The sequence below is a fragment of the Gordionus sp. m RMFG-2023 genome, chromosome 1 (genome assembly GCF_954871325.1).
Source record: "Gordionus sp. m RMFG-2023 chromosome 1, tfGorSpeb1-WG-v2, whole genome shotgun sequence".
NCBI classification, from domain to species: domain Eukaryota; kingdom Metazoa; phylum Nematomorpha; class Gordioida; order Chordodea; family Parachordodidae; genus Gordionus; species Gordionus sp. m RMFG-2023.
In genome coordinates this window covers 83,402,282-83,419,059 of record NC_088775.1, presented here as the reverse complement: position 1 = coordinate 83,419,059, position 16,778 = coordinate 83,402,282, and the positions used below count along the sequence as shown (strand labels likewise).

The 16,778-nt window shown below is 26.4% G+C and overlaps 2 protein-coding genes across 4 annotated transcripts in view; both read right to left on the bottom strand.

Annotated features, from left to right (window-relative positions):
- The window catches only part of LOC135922943 (fermitin family homolog 2-like), a 29,817-nt gene extending 28,406 nt beyond the window's left edge, over positions 1-1,411 (bottom strand). The window contains exon 1 of one of the 2 annotated variants that reach the window (XM_065457491.1): positions 1,180-1,411. In XM_065457491.1, the coding sequence (XP_065313563.1) occupies positions 1,180-1,324 (145 nt within the window). In that variant the 5' untranslated portion in view covers positions 1,325-1,411. The remainder of the gene's footprint in view (positions 1-1,179) is intronic. The other variant, XM_065457490.1, reaches the window with a different exon arrangement.
- A 5,490-nt stretch (positions 1,412-6,901) lies between these two features.
- On the bottom strand, positions 6,902-12,000 carry LOC135931386 (uncharacterized). 2 transcript variants are annotated; one of them, XM_065468451.1, is made up of 5 exons: positions 11,783-12,000; positions 9,295-9,786; positions 8,359-8,548; positions 7,869-8,008; positions 6,902-7,216 (listed from the first exon to the last, which is right to left on the bottom strand). In XM_065468451.1, exons 2-4 carry the CDS (start codon positions 9,756-9,758, stop codon positions 7,916-7,918), a joined length of 747 nt encoding a protein of 248 aa, XP_065324523.1. In that variant the 5' UTR covers positions 9,759-9,786; positions 11,783-12,000; the 3' UTR covers positions 6,902-7,216; positions 7,869-7,915. The 2 variants fall into 2 exon arrangements, with proteins under 2 accessions (XP_065324523.1, XP_065324522.1); XM_065468450.1 differs by lacking the exon at positions 7,869-8,008 and having other exon boundaries at positions 6,917-7,216.
- Between the last annotated feature and the right edge of the window lie 4,778 nt (positions 12,001-16,778).

The window sequence follows — 16,778 nt, the reverse complement described above, 5'->3', positions numbered from 1 at the left end:
ATTTTTAGAACAATAGTCTAAATTTGAGAGTTAAAATTTGTGTCCATATCCTCTTCAGGATGTAAAGGAAATTTAATTTTATAACTTTTAATTTTTTTTTTGAATTTAATATCATTTGGAAACTTTCAGTTTATTAATTAATCATTATGTTTGAACTAGTCCAATAAAATTTGAAAAATCTCATGCTGCTGTTTTGATTGTTAAATACAATCTATAAAAATGTATCTATATATAGATATAATAACTAAAAATGTAAATAGATAAGACATAGTATTTTGGAAAAAAATGCAAAAATATATAATTTTTTTAAATTTATTTATCAATTCATTATAAAAGTTGATTAATGGTAAAAAGAAATAGGAAATATTTTTTTTCATAATTAATGGTTTTGAAGAAAATAAGAGCAGTGTTTCATTTTTAAAATAGGTTAACTCAATATTTTAATCTAAAGTAATATTATTTAATCTAGGAGATTTTTCTAACAGATAAAAAAAGGTTTGGGCATCTATTGGGGATGAGGTAATATTTTGGTGAAAATCTTGATTTAGCTATTTTTAATAAATTGAGCCATCTAACGTAGGCAAATTTTATGAATATAAATTCAGTTTATTTTGAAGTATTAGATAAAATTGAAAGTATTAGAAATTACAAATGATACCAATGCATAAATTTTAGCCCAATACTGAGTATTGATACCAATGCATTTTGGTTTAGAAGAATATTTTAAACCATAAATATTTTAGTTTTGAATTTTTTAATCATAAAGAAAATTGTCCTACGTATAGGCCCTTTAGTTATTATTTAATATTTAATAAATATAACATTATTGTAACCCTAGGTGATTAATTAAGTAAATGATATTATATATTCAGAATCATAACTATGGGTGTAGAAGAGGGGGGAGGTGGAATTTTGGGGAAAGACAATTCTAAAAAAATGAAAATATGCAATTCACGCCCCTTCCCATTCAATTCAAGCAAGATTTTCTAGTATGAAACATTTATGTATCTTAACATGGCATCTTATATTAATATAGAAAATATATATTAAGATTATTTTAATTATTAACTGTATTTTTTTAATTATATAATTTGTTATATAAAATTTTATTCAATTGATTATTTCAAAAGGTATATTATTCAAAAAATCCTATGTATTATAAAAAAATTATGCTCTTACATATTTTGTCAACGAGCATCAGCATGATAGAACCTATTCTAAGCTCTCCTTTTACTCTTAAATTTTCTGTTATATCTAGATCTGTGATGGTAATAACGATTTCCCAACTACCATCACATATTAAATTTTGTTGATCCATGTTCATTTATGAATTGTAGAATAGAATATTAATAGAACAAATGAAGATTTTCATCATAAAATTTCAAAAAGGTTTGCCGATATGTAAATGAAAGAAATTTATAAACATAGTAATAGTTTGCTCTAAAATATAATGATATATTTTTATGAAAGCTGTCAAAGCTTCAAATAAAATATATATAAATTTTAATATTATTGATTTTTCTGTTGTCTTTACATAATCTCCATTAACGTTGACTGAAAAAGCCTTAATTCTAAAATATGGTAATGTTTTGTGCTTTATTATTGTTTGACTTTAACAAGTATACCAGTATAAAGGAAAAAATTATTATTAACAAAATTTTGGCCAACTTTAAGATTAAAAAGTGACTGAAGGCATTTATTCCAAAAATTTTATCAATGTTTAGATTATAATTTTATATTAATCTAATACGAATATTAGCAATATAAAATATAAAGAAAATTACTAAAATGGATATCGTGCTAAAATAATAAACTATATATCTAGTGCGGGCTTAAATTTATTGCGCTTGTATTTTCAATTCAAATATGAAAACTACGAAAAGAAACTGAGTTATAAACAAAATGAAAAATATGACGTCAGGCTCCAATCATGAAATGAACCAAGTTTTTGGAAGCGCTAATTCTGGAACTTAACTTAATTATTAAGTAAACATTATTATTGCTCTTTTTTTTGCTAGTTGGTTTACAGAGGCAAAGAATTATCGGTAAAAAAAATAAAAATTGTCAAAATTAACATCATGGCAAAACGGAGAATATAGAAATTCTAACTATCTGGTAAGCGCTAATATTTAATGTCTTACTAATTTATTAATCAATTTCACCAGCCAAATATAACCGAATTATAAACCATTGACTAATTATATATCATGTCTTAAGTGTAAAGTTAACCAAACATCTGGAAGGATTATCTCGGAAATTTATGTCAACAATTATGGTCTATTTCATACTTCTTTACTGCCTCAACCCGATTAGTGAAAAACATTTTGCTAAATGAAAAAAATCGTCAATATTGGGATTATCCTAGATGGAAAATGATAAAAGCAATGAACAATATCTATTAGATGATCAACACATACTAGTTCATCGATCAGTTTTTTTCAGTAATAATTAGTCTTAGACTGAATCTTAAATATAGGATTAAATTATCAAAAATCAATTTGGCTTGAATACAATATGGTTTCTCTTTCTCTCATTCAAGATATTTTTGATTCTCGTGATTCTATGATCGTCATAGATGTTATTATTTTTCAGTTTGTTTAATAAATATAGAAGTAAATAAAATCTCATAAAACAAGATAATAAAAAATTAAATAAACAAAATCTAAAATAAATTATTATTATTACAAAATATCCTATCATCTTTTAAAATATGTGGTTATTTCATAGCTATGGCTTTAAGGAAACAAAATTAAAAATTCTGTGTCTTAATAAATTTTGCTAAAACCACAAAAACTAGAGGGTAATTATTATAATTTTTGGGCAAACAACGGTTTTTTGGCAGGATATGCCCAACCGGTTTTCAAAAGATGACCATAGGTAAGAAATCAGATATAAAAATACATCTTCACACCGGTGAAGCACCAAATAAATAATATTTCGTGAACCCCCCCCCCCCCTTCTCGGATAAATTCTGGCGATGTCACCCCCTTTCCCGTAAGCTGACGTTATTACCTTCTTCCTCATTAAATCTTACCTCCTCCCTCCCTAAGTTTAAAAAAAAAAATTAAGAGATAAAATTTAAAAAATCCAATCAAATTAAGTAAATAATTACACCCAAATCAAAATTAGCAAAAAAATCCTTAGCCCTCTTTACCTCTCTATTTACCTTATCCCCCTTTATTCTATTTTTAATGAAGATCTTGCATTAACACACACTTTATGGTATACTAACCCTTATCTAAACTTGAAATCAGTCCTATGGCTAAAAATAAACATAGTCTTTTAACTTCTTTGCACTGCTCTTAAATCTAAGTTATCTGGCTGATTTTAACGTATCATCTAGTTCTGCTATAGGTTTTATAGGGAATGCGGTTTATACAAAAAATAATTATTAACAAAAACCAAAATTTTGATAAACAAGCTTTAAAAAAACCCCTGCTAGTAATATTTAGAAACTTTAAAAATGTTTCGTTTCTAATAAATTTAAATGTGTAAAAAAATTTAAAAAATTAGCAATATGCCAGAATGAAAAATATAGAAACACTAAACACATTTTTTGAGTCAATATATTTTGCCTGGTACGTTTCACCAGCCATAAAACAAGAGTTTAAAAACAAAATAAAAGTTATGTTTTCACGCCTTAGGCCTGACTCATACTAAGTAAATTGACGACCGTTTTGCGAAATGATTTACAATAGATAATTGAATATTTTAGTTAGAACTTAGAAGTCCTATCTAACAAGCATCATAAGTGACACTATAAACTTTGTTTTTGATAAATACATGTTCCTTATAATTTTTTTATTTTTCGATGCTTTAGACATTTATAACAATTTAAGCAACTTAAAATGTTGAAATTTGTTGCTATAGTTATGGCGTGCTTAAGTTCCTCGTTTTAATTAAGGCTTTTGATAGAATTGTTTCAAGTAAATGAATTCTTTTACCTTTGTTCAGATGAGTAAATCAGGTATATTAAATTCTCTTTAAGTTTGCTTTTTTTATTATTGACGGGGTCTAGCTTTCAAAATTAATTTACAGACTTCTTGAAAATAGGAAAGAACTTATTAAGAGGACTGTTAGAAAATATAAGCTAATTCTGTCCTATTGGCTCTAGGTTTGATTGCATATAGAATCTATCATTAAGTTCATGGTTTCGAATTGTTATGTGAGATATTAAACATTTCTTTCTAAGTATATAATATACACAAATCGATTTAAAGGTAGTTGGGGAACATAGCGTATGTAGGATTTGGGATGTTAAATATAATTAAGAAGAAAATGATTTATAAGCAGGCACAAGAATTCTTATTTTAGTGATTTGTTCTAATGTATTGTTAACTAAGCTTAAAACGGGATTGTCGTCATCGACTGAGGAATATAAATGATTTATCGATTTTTGGACTAAATTCTTTAATAAATAATAATAAATTGTGCCCGACAATATTCAGTTTCATCTAAGTTTAGCTATAGTTACGAAATTTCTCAATATTTTTGAATCATTAATTGCAATGTCTGTTTAAATATGGTGTCCACCAATAAGTCCTGATTGGTAACCCGTAAATAAGCTATAATTGACTTTTCTTTGACAATTCTACTAAGGCCTAAACAGAAGAGAGTTATAGCATGCATAACAGGAGCGTCACTAGCCTTTACAATTTTATGGGGCTTAAATAATCTTTTCTAATTATTTTTAAAATGGCCTATTTTTAGCATCATTTTTAAAGTAACCTTGTTTTTTGAGTATAAAAAAATTTCAAAATTTTCAGGGGGCTTTCTTACACCCCCCCCCCCCGCCCCCTCGGTTACGCTAGTGATACCTAAAGGATTATCTGGCTGTAAGCTATAGGATTTCACCACAACATGTGAAAACTGGTTTTAATATTTAAATTTATAAAAATTTAAGAAATCATATTGTTTAAAAGTTAGCAAGCAGTAACTTTCCCGTTACTCGTTGTTGCTTAGCTAGCTACAAACCCTGCCTCAATATTTTTTTGCAAAGTAAAACCGTTGATAACTCTTTTATTTGCTTGGCATAATGTATTTTATATACGTATAAAAAATCTATGGAAAATTATATAAATTATGTTAAGTTCAAAAGTTCATAGCGAATTTGTCTGATATTTATAGGATAGGTATTCCATACATGAAAGAATACATTTTCGATAAAATTAAATTTTTAAATATAAAAAAATGTGCTCAAAAAATGATTTAAAGTTGAAAAAATAACACATTGCCGGAGAATAACACATTGATGCTAAAATATATATAGATTCATTGAAATATAAAATCACATTATATAAACCAATTTTCTATGTTATGTCTTATGAGATTTCTTCAATTTTTTAGAGTAATTTATGGCATACAGTTTCCGTTTAGTAAATTTGATGAAGTTTTGAGTGTTATTGGGGTTAGAAATATAGAATTCATTTTCATCGAATGTACGTATTAATAAAATATCTATTCTCAAACATTTTAAAATCGATATTGAATTATAACTATAGTTATTTGTTTGTATCGAAAAGTTTTTTTTTAATCCTTTTAATGGTTTGGTTTCTATCTGATAAAAATGTTTTATTTTCCTTTGTTATAAAAAGAAAAATTGGAACATATCAGCTTATTAATTTATTTTATTTTTAAAAAAATTTAATATCCGATCCTTAATTTAAAAAAAAAATTATTTTTTTTGTTAAATACAAAATAATTGTTTTCTATTATTTTATTATTTTTTATCCATTATTTAAATTTTATTATATTCAATTTTCATAATAAGGCAAATTTCTGATTTTTCGTTTGTATTTGTAATTTAGAATACGAAATAAGAGTTAGCCAGTCGCAAAATATATTTTACAAAATCGATTTACCACGAATTCGCGTTAACTGTGGTGAATGAGGGGTTAAACTAAGCTTGTATCTTAAGGCACATATTTTGAGGTATTTTGAAAAGTAGATATACCATAGCGAAATACACTTTTTTGAGTATTTTAAATTAATTTAGTTTAACTTTTTTTTTCTTTCATATATTAAATTTAAATTTTGTATTTAAATTTAATTTTTAATTATTTTTTTTATAAATTAATAATAATAAAAAAATCAGGGCTGTGAACCCTCCTTCTAAAAAAATGGGATCGGGTTTGGGTTCAGTGAAAAATCCATGAACCCGGTTTGGGTTCAGGTTTCGGAGACGAGAAAAATAATGACTTATAAAAATTAATTAAAATAACAGAAACATAATTTTTTTTTTTTAAATTTATTTTAATTAGTAATCCATAAAAATAATTTATAATCATAATTATAATACATATATAATTATATTGCTACTATATAATTTAAAAAATAGTATTCTATTTCTATTTTAAAAATTTTATTTAAGCGAATTATCATAATATCCTTCTGAAATATCGTCATTTAGACTTCCACGATTAAAAAAAAAGCTTGGACCTTGGAATTCTAAATGTTAAAAAAGGGTTCGGGTTTGGGTTCAGCGAAATATATAAAGTTCAGGTTCAGGGTTTGAGTTCGGGTTCTCAGCCCTGAAAAAAATACCAAAATTTAATTTGATTTTTGAACAATTATCATTTTATTTTATATATAATAATTAGACTTCGAATGCGGAAGAAGATTATGAAAATAAAAATTTAATCACCTAAAATAATTTTTTAGTGTGACCTATTCATCAACCCCGGTTGCATGTGGTATGAATCTTCATTGTACGAGTGTCCTCTAATCTTTTAAACTATATATATAATATATATTTATTAAACCATTTTGGTTTATGGTTTTGATGAAAGAAAAGAAAGAAAGAAAGAAAGAAAGAAAGAAAGAAAGAAAGAAAGAAAGAAAGAAAGAAAGAAAGAAAGAAAGAAAGAAAGAAAGAAAGAAAATTATTTCTGATAAACATAAATTTGACTAGTTAATATTTTATTTGCTTATTATGCAATATCTTCGTGTAGAGAAATACATAATAATTAAATTGACTATAAAAAAATGGTGTGATTTATTGCATTTATTGTAAGAAATAAAAAAAACGATAAAATAGTGTATGATAATAATATCAGTGGGTATTTTGGGAGATAATTTTTATGATCCCAAGGCTGGAGTCCAGCTGACAATTATATTCGATGTAATGCAGAGATTCTCCCCAATTTATGTGTTGTTTACTGTTTCCCGGGTATATTTTTAGTTGTAAAACGGTCTGGAATGTGCCCAATGAATCGATCTAAGAAAGATATATTTTTTAATAATATTCGATAATTATTTTTAAACATTATATGCCTGCCTGATTAAAAATAAGAGAGAAAAAAGAAATTAACATTATGATAATGCCGGGTGGTGTTGTTAAATAGCCTCATTTTTGGTTTTAAAAAAATGGCGAAATCATGATCTTAGCCAAAAAAATATTTTCTATGCCTCGAGATCTTCGTCAAAAGATGACCAAACCTTTCTGTCTTCTTTTCGCGAAAATCGAGGCTTAGATAATATTAAAAATAGTAAAATGGGTTGATTTAAACAATATCAATATACAGAGTATTTCATTTATTAATTTAAATTTTGAATATATACTCGTTGTTTCTAATTAATTCAAAACTTGATAAATAAATAGAAAATGGGCTTTTCTAGCTCTTTTAAATAAATAAGAGATGCCACTGATTGGGATAAATTCTAACATTATTTTTGTAAATAATATATTATATAACAATTTCTTTTTAAAAAAAAATGGTATTAAATTAACACTAATCTCAATGATGATAACCGTTAATACCAATATAATAATCTAAATAACAAAATAATGAGGTGTAGGCTTTTGCTTAGTCGAACGTCCTTTTTAACTAGCATACAGACGTTTAAAATAGTCCTAAGGTTATGCCTACATGTATGTGCGGCTCGCCTACAAACGTGAGGAAGACTCCTGATATTTTTACTCCAAATTCTTAAAAAATATCCAGTTAGATGAAAATGAGGAATATCTAAGGCAGCTCTGTTGCATCCACCACATTAGAGGGCATACACGCTTTAAATTCACGTATCACGTAAATTAACATAATAAACTAAATACAATCTAACTACTATTTTCTTTCTTTCTTTCTTTCTTTCTTTTTCTTTCTTTCTTTCTTTCTTTCTTTCTTTCTTTCTTTCTTTCTTTCTTTCTTTCTTTCTTTCTTTCTTTCTTTCTTTCTTTCTTTCTTTCTTTCTTTCTTTCTTTCTTTCTTTCTTTCTTTCTTTCTTTCTTTCTTTCTTTCTTTCTTTCTTTCTTTCTTTCTTTCTTTCTTTCTTTCTTTCTTTCTTTCTTTCTTTCTTTCTTTCTTTCTTTCTTTCTTATAATTTAAAAAAATATATATAATTGTTTCAATTCATAAAAACTTGGAATTCTAAATGGATTGTTCTTCTATCCCCAGATCTTGTAGAATCATATCCTTCCGTATTCCACGGGATCCAATAAATAGGATTAGCTTCAGTATATTTTTCATTGATTCCCAAAAATTGTAGTTTCCCTTTCTTGATTGCGTTACATTGCTCAATGGGAACGAACTCGTTTTCGATTTGTGCACCCCTATGATTGACATATATACAAAACACTTTAATTATAACTTTATAAATTTCTTAAAGATATCGAAGTATATAGAAGTATATACATAACGTATTTCACCCCCCCCCCCTCCCTCCCTCCCACACCCCGTGGATATAAGATAATTCAAAGCTTTAAAACAATAATATATATTGTTTCCCAGTCTTTCAAAATTAAATCATGTAAAGGAGGGCATTTTTTTAAAATCTTGAAAACCATATGATTTTTCTGAAAAACCTATTTCCCGAATGCTTAGAAATACTTAATCTTTTAATTTAATTTAATTTAATTTAATTTAATTTAATTTAATTTATACAACAAAAATAATATATATTCAAAAATGAATACGAATCGAATAATATGTTATTGGTATTCGTTTCTTTTGTACCAATCGAATAATTACGTATTCGTATTAAAACGAATAGTAAAATATACAATTCTTATTGGATTGGTATAAACGAATAGTAAATTATTCAATTCATTCAAAGGAAAATACGAATAATTTCATTATTGAATTGGTATTCTATTTTGAATAGACCGAATATATAAATTAATATTAAGAGTAGTTTCAAAAGTCTAAGAGCAAAATTGTGTGAAAAAAACGGAATTTTTTTTTTCAAATTTAAAAATGGTCCTCAGTTAAATTATTAATTTTAAATTCTAAATTCTCATAGAATTTAAGAAAAAAACTCCCCTATATGACATATAGTTATGTATTCGCTTAAACTTACACCAATTTGCATTGGTCCGGTTTGAGAAGGACAAAGAACTCGTAAAAACTATTCATTTTAAGTTTGAGCGTTAAAGGGTTACCGAAACGGCTCCCATCGTGTTTAAAGTATACGGGTTGCAAACAGTCATCCGTCGAATTTTTGTCATTTATATTACTATTTTCTTTGCGAACTCCATCGTCACTACTTTTATTTGGCTTAGACTCATGTCTCACGTTACATTTGTCATAAATTTCGACCTTGTTTAATGGGTCATTTAAATGGGAATTGTAGGATGGGTCATTGTAGTTAGGATCGATTTGTTTCAATTTTAATTTGGAATTTAAGTCGTGATGATGAACTTTGGGCGAAGGAGTTGAAGAATGTTGGCTGCTGGAAGATGGGCTTCCTTTCCCATAAATTGATCTCTTCACAACTTCCCTCATAGATAATAAAATAGTGATTCTCTGATCTTTTAGAGCCATGTTTAAACAAGATAGCCCCTATCTTAATCTGTTATATATATATAAAAAAATTAAATGAATGCTTTAAAAAAGAAAAACTTTATTTAACTTATGTAGACTTTTTTTTAAATAAACTTTATTTTTCCAATAGTTGTTCTCCCCGTCACCCTGTATTCACAGTTAGCGCGAATTAGTGGTTCGCGGTAACTGTGAATTCAAGGTCGGATAGGTTTTAATATTCATGTATTTTTTGTAATATCTCTAAACACATTATTCATTTATCATTATATACGAAAAAAATTATCGTTTTGAAGTGTAGTGAGTGGCTTAGTCGGCCACGAGCTATGTTACTAATAGCATCTGATTTTGGTTCGAATCCAGCAAAGATCAGATTTTTTTTGTTTCAAGCCAACCAGATGATTTTGTGCTAAGGGGTATGATATATAGATTTTTGTAAGTGGATCTAGTGATTCCATTTAATATATGAAAATGGGCGTATTGAATTTCAATATAATTTGGTCGTTGTCTGGCAAATGGTCTGAATGGGGCTTTAAACCGTTATGTAAAGGATAGGGTTTGGTTAAGGTTTAAAAAAAATATTATAAAAGGTTTTTCCGGTTTTATAATATTAATTTATATTAATAATTTTAATTAAAAATAAATAGATATACACACAAAAACACAAAATGATTTTATTAAGATAGTGTACAATTATTTAAGATTTATTAGTGAATATATGATAAGTATATAATTAATGTTTTCCAAACGTAGGAAATTTAAATTTGTAGGCTCTGATGATAGAATACAAATTTTTCGAATAACTCGTTTAATTCAAATCTAATTATTCAAATAATAAATACTTTTAAATAAGATTTAGTCATTTGTACTAGCTCAATATAGCCAGAAAAATATTGCCTAAACGAGAGATTGATCTTTGTGCAATCTAGGAGCAAATCTTCAGGCTTGCGTAAAATTTTTCAGGATAATTAAGTTATCCATTTTTAAAAATTTACTCAAATCGAGCCATTTAACAACACTAGTCATTTGCCATTTCTATCAATAACCGATCAATTTAACTGGTAATATGAGTAAGAAGGTATATAAAGGTTGTTTTTAGTTGGAATTAATATGCTGACAAAAAATCGCATGTCTTATTAAGAAGAAATAATAAATTAATAATTCATTGCATATAGAAAGGAATGTTTCTCAGTTATAAAACTTATTATTCCCTCTTAAAGGTAGACAGAAGAAAATCTTGAAAATATTGTAATTGTATTACGGCTTAATATTGTTATATTTTTTTAGAAATAAATGATAAAATTTTAAAAAATGTTCTTTTCTTTACATAATTCTAATAAACTTGTATAGTGTGAGCTTGGATTTAAAGGTTCAAACTGAATCGATATTACTATATTATTTACGAACCGAACCTGAACTATAAACAATTATTTTTATCTGATAAACCTAAACCGAACCGATATTCATTACGATTTCATCTCTTGTTCTAATAAATCTCAATAAATTATACAGGCTACTTGCAACTTTTTGATTATATGAATTTTAAAGTAACAATTTAACGATTCAGTCTTATATGGGGGATCAATGGACCACACGACACAACATTTTAAAATCCATCATAATAATACTCCTCACTTACATCTTAAATATATAATCTTCTTTAGTATATTATTTGATTTTTTAAAATTTCTTTTCATCTTTATATAAGCCCCAATTATGTTTTTCACTCTACACTGTGAAATGAGAACTTCGTTAGCTATAATCGATAAATATATAATTTAACGCTCTAATTTTATCATTTAAAGAATTCTATTAACAAAAAATATTCACTTGTTTAGTCACGATCTACAATTATCATCATCATAATATTTAACATTTTTTATCAATTTATTTATTATTTTTTTTAAAAAAAATTAGGATACTATTTAAAATTTAAAATTTCAAGGCTTATCAAATTTTTCTTTTAAAAACTGAAATTAATAATGATCTATAAAAAATTAAATTATAATATATATATATATTAATACCTTCGGTTTGAATGTTTGCAAATCGTTTGAGAATATTTGTTTTTTACAATTTAAAAAATAATTTTATTCATCAAGAATTAGGGTTTTCTGTTCGTCTCTCCTATCCAAGATGGGAAATGGTCTTTCTTTTGAGAATCTATATAAAAAAATAATATACAAATCAATTGCTTTATGGTATATATTTTTTTAAAGCATTTATTCTGTCGTCTAAAGAAAAATATCGCAAATTTTTTTTGTCAAATTTGCTTATATATATATATATTATTTAAAATAAAACAAAATTTGTTTTCTATTATTATAATAATTATTATTCATAAATCTTTAAAACACTAAAATCGATTATTTACTTGTTGTTAAGAGTTAAATTTTTTTTAAAAAAAACATAAAATCAATATTTTCTCGAAATCAGATGTTAAATAACATACTAATTTATATTATCACATTTTGATTTAAGATGAAGCACCGATTAGTGTGTAATGCAAATCGCCTCATGATCCGACCGGTCGGTGTGGTAATTTTTTTTAAAAAAATCGGGCAAGGTCGGGACTTGGGCCAAAAATAAAAATTAGGCGTGGGCTAACAAATTAATAATAAAATTTAGATCCTGGCTTGGACCGAAAAAAAAATTGTAAGGAACGAACTTTTATTTATTGCCTTTCGTCAAAAAGTGCTTTCTTTCTTTCTTTTCTTTCTTTCTTTCTTTCTTTCTTTCTTTCTTTCTTTCTTTCTTTCTTTCTTTCTTTCTTTCTTTCTTTCTTTCTTTCTTTCTTTCTTTCTTTCTTTCTTTCTTTCTTTCTTTCTTTCTTTCTTTCTTTCTTTCTTTCTTTCTTTCTTCAATCATAACTACAACTCAGATACTCTTCCTCTCTGAATAGTAGAAAAGGGTAAGTATGTTTGGTTAAGAATATTGGATCATGAGGGCATTGATCTGACTTTTTAATATACTGTTGAAAAAAATATTACGATATTTAAAACGAAAAGCGGAAAGCGGAAAAATTTATAATCACTTGAGTGGAAAATAATTTAAAAAAATTAAAATTTACAAAAATTTGGAAAAACAAAATAATTTAAAAAATTTTTGTCGAGATCCGAACCCGGTCAGGCCTGAAATAAATTTTAAAATCAAGATAAGGCCAAATCTTAGAGAGTGTTAAAAAATAATGCCACCAAAACACATAAACGTTAAAACAAACTAAAATAGGGTCTCCTAGTTCAAGAGCTGTTTAGCCTAGACTAAATAGCAATAAGTATGAAAAATAAGTCGTACCAGAATTAAGATTGTAAATTCCCTGAAAATTATAATTGGGGGAAATATCTCTGGAAATTTGGTGGAAAAAAATGGAAAATTCCCTTTAAAAAAATATTTTACAAATACAATATTGATTTTTTTTCATGTTATGTTAAAAATATGTAGACTATTAGAATTAATATATTATATAAACCGGTATGATACAATTTCAATTATTTAATTATCTATGTAGATTAATTAGAATTAATGGGGGGAGTTGCAAAATAAAAATTTTTACCCAATTTCTCTCGCAATTTTGAAAATTTTGACCTGGCAACTCCCTGGTTACATCCCTAACCAAGTCATAGTCACAAAGCTTAAATAAATATTTAAAAAATCTACATATTACGAATAAAGAGAAATATTTTAATAAGTAGCATAATTTAATTTTCAAATATATAAATATATTTTATATAAATTAAAAAAAAATCTGTAATTTACGCTTCAAAGGAATCGTAAATATTTTAATCCAATTTTTTAAAAATAATCAAATTAATAATTGTTTTAAAGTGGGTAAGTGTCTTAAGAGTAAAATATATTTAATTGTATATAATAATTGGCGTAACCTTCCCTCCTGAAAATTTGTCAATTTTTGTTTGGTAAATATGATTTTAACTTAATTTAAAAATAAATTCCCCATATACTTCTTCCTCACCCTTCCTCCTTACCCAACTCATTCCTCCAAAAACCATATAATAGAAATAAAAATGAAAAACTAAGAATTGTATCTTTAAACGTATGGAGGAGGGCTCCTAAAAACATCCCTTAAAGCATATGACGAAAGAAAAAAAAACCACTCATAAGCCACCCCCCCCCCCCCTCATCCCACTATTTCAACATCGCGAAAATCGTTGATACGCCAGTTCTATTTGAATATAAGTTATAAAATTAATATTTTTTCAATTTAAATTACAAAACATATTATTCTAAAGCGAAAGTCAATACCACTCATTTGAGATAAAATTTAATTTTTAGCTCTCATTTTTTTTTGGAATTTTCCATGCTGGTTAAAACCAGAGGCTTTGGTAGTTAGTGACCTGCGGTTCTGGTTACAGTTCTCAATATTATATTTTGAAGATTAATTCGTGTCTTAGAACTTTAGTTTGTCGGCTAACTTCTATCTTCAGTCTGCTGCCGCAGAAAATCCGTTAACATAAATCGTTTAAATTTATATTAGTGTGTTCTAAATTCGAGCTGATATCTTTTTAAGGAAAACCCCTAGGCCAAAGTAATACATTTCGACTAAAATCTTGGTTCAGCCGATTTTTTTAGCCGGTTAAAAATTGGCTTAAACGGCTAAAAAATATAGTAATTACCCAACTATACTTAGATCCAATTATAGAATAGTTTCTAAAATTTTCCTAATTTATTAAAAAATGTTTTCTATAAAAAAAAATTCTTTTATTGAAGCGGTTGTGGCGGCATAAAGCTGTCGCCTTAAAATTAATTATTTTCTTTATCTATTAATTTCTTTTTATGGGTAAAATTTTTCAAATATTATCAGACAGATTTGCTTTGTAACTACGACTAAATATAAGAAGGTAAACGAGAATTGCCCTTTTTAAAATGACCGATCTGTGGGTACGGCCAAATAATTTTCGATAATTTATATGTTTCGAGGCATTAAATATGTTTTTTGTTAAAATTGTACTTGTAATTCGTATCCAATTGTGCAATTCAATGTTATTAAAATAATCGAGAAAAGATTCTGAGATTCTATTTAAGTTATAATTTCTAAATCATTTTTAAAAGCGATTTGAATAAATTTTACAGAAAAATTTAGCATTTGAAATCTTAATTATTATTTTTTTTTAAGATTGCAAATGAGTCAATAATATATTTATATATTTACTTAAGCAAAAACCAGGAAACTTATTTAATATATGTTCTGAACAGTTTTAAACGGTTCTGAGACTCTCCCAATTCTTTATTGATTCTGAGATTTTAGTAAATTAGGGTCATAAGGCCCCGATACCACATTTTTTTTCAACAGATGCTGATACGAAATATCGATATCGATCTGCTTATATTTATTTAAGAATAAGTTATATTACTGTTAGGGCATGCTTCTTCAGGAATAAAATTAGCCTGTTATTATGCATCGATTTCTCAATTAATAATTTGCATTTGCCTAGGTCCATGGAAAATCTTTGAAAAAAAATAATACTCTGACCTCAAATGCCATTTTTATATCCATAGGTAACGATACTTTTTAGGAATAATCGGAGAAGAGATTTACTAATTTTGAAAAGTCTAAAAAATAATATCAGACACTGGAGATATCATTAGAAGGTTTTTGCTCAACCGAAAAATCTCTTAAGTTATTAATTTCTTGAGAATTAACTCCTTCATTAAGTGAATCCCTCCCCATCCCCTTCCAACTTAAATGTATCCATTTGGTCGTATTTTATATAGAGTCATTGGGTCATTCCATGTCAAATCAATCACTTTACAACCCGACCATCTCAGATTTTGTTAAAATTTGATATTTAAGTTAATAAAGTATTGTAATTGACGAATCCAAAATATTAGATTCCTATCATAACCGGAGATATAGGGCTTCAAAGTGGCTCAGCCTGGTCATTTTTCGAAAAAAATGATTTTTTAAAATTGGGACAACTTTTATATTAGATGTACTAAGTATATCTATTATGGCTCATTTTATAGCCCTAAGTAAACTCTTGAACATATGTTAAATAAAATTAATTTTTAATTTATATATTTTTTTTTATAAATGATTAAACAAATTTAAATTATTTTTAGTAAATTAACAAATAGAAAATAACAGAAAAAAATTGGCGAATGTTTAGAGTTTTAAACTTGGCGTTTCATTTATTACATCATTTATAACCTTGAGTTTTATTGCTTGACCTAATAAATAAGTTTGATATTTTCCGTTGTCATCATTATTTTTTTTATAAATATTTTATCGAGAATATAATTAATAAAAATAAAAAGGATATTAAAAATTCCTTCATCTTATGGAAGTGAGCTTCTTTATAATTGTCCTAATTCCCTATCGTCATCAATTACGAGAAATCGACTTGTAATCATTTAGTTAGAAAACGGAATAAATTTTAAATATATCAATAAATAAAAATGAACATTATATTTATTATCGATTTACAATTATTTATTAAAAGATCGCTGACACGCTTAGCAATGATATATAATACTCATCTACGGTGATAATGAATCATTTTAAAAGGCATTTTGAAGCATCGTTGAATCAGGGTTGCCATGGTAACAAAATTTTAAATTACAGGAGACACTCTTCAAATTGCGAGAAATTATTTTGGCGGGCCTACCTGATTTTATGCCGTATGAGTAAATAGGGTTTCAAAATCTGTAAAATCCTATTCTCTTTAGTTTTCCATTTCATTTCAAATAAAATAGTTCGCAAGACCTGGAGATTTTGCTCATGAAGAAAGGTTTGGACCACTATTTGCCAAATCTCCTGACATAATATTATTTTGCTAAACAAGCGGACTGTTTAGAAACCCTAGTTCAAATAGTATATAACGTGCCAATATGAGGAAATTTTTTTATTTGTTTTATTACATTTTTAAAACGCCAAATAGTTATTTTAATGTTATATTTTTAATATTTTTTCACATATTGACCACTTTTATAAAAATATGCCTTTAAACAATGATGTGGTAATATTTTATTCTTAGAGTTTTAATTTATACTTTTATTTATAATTGA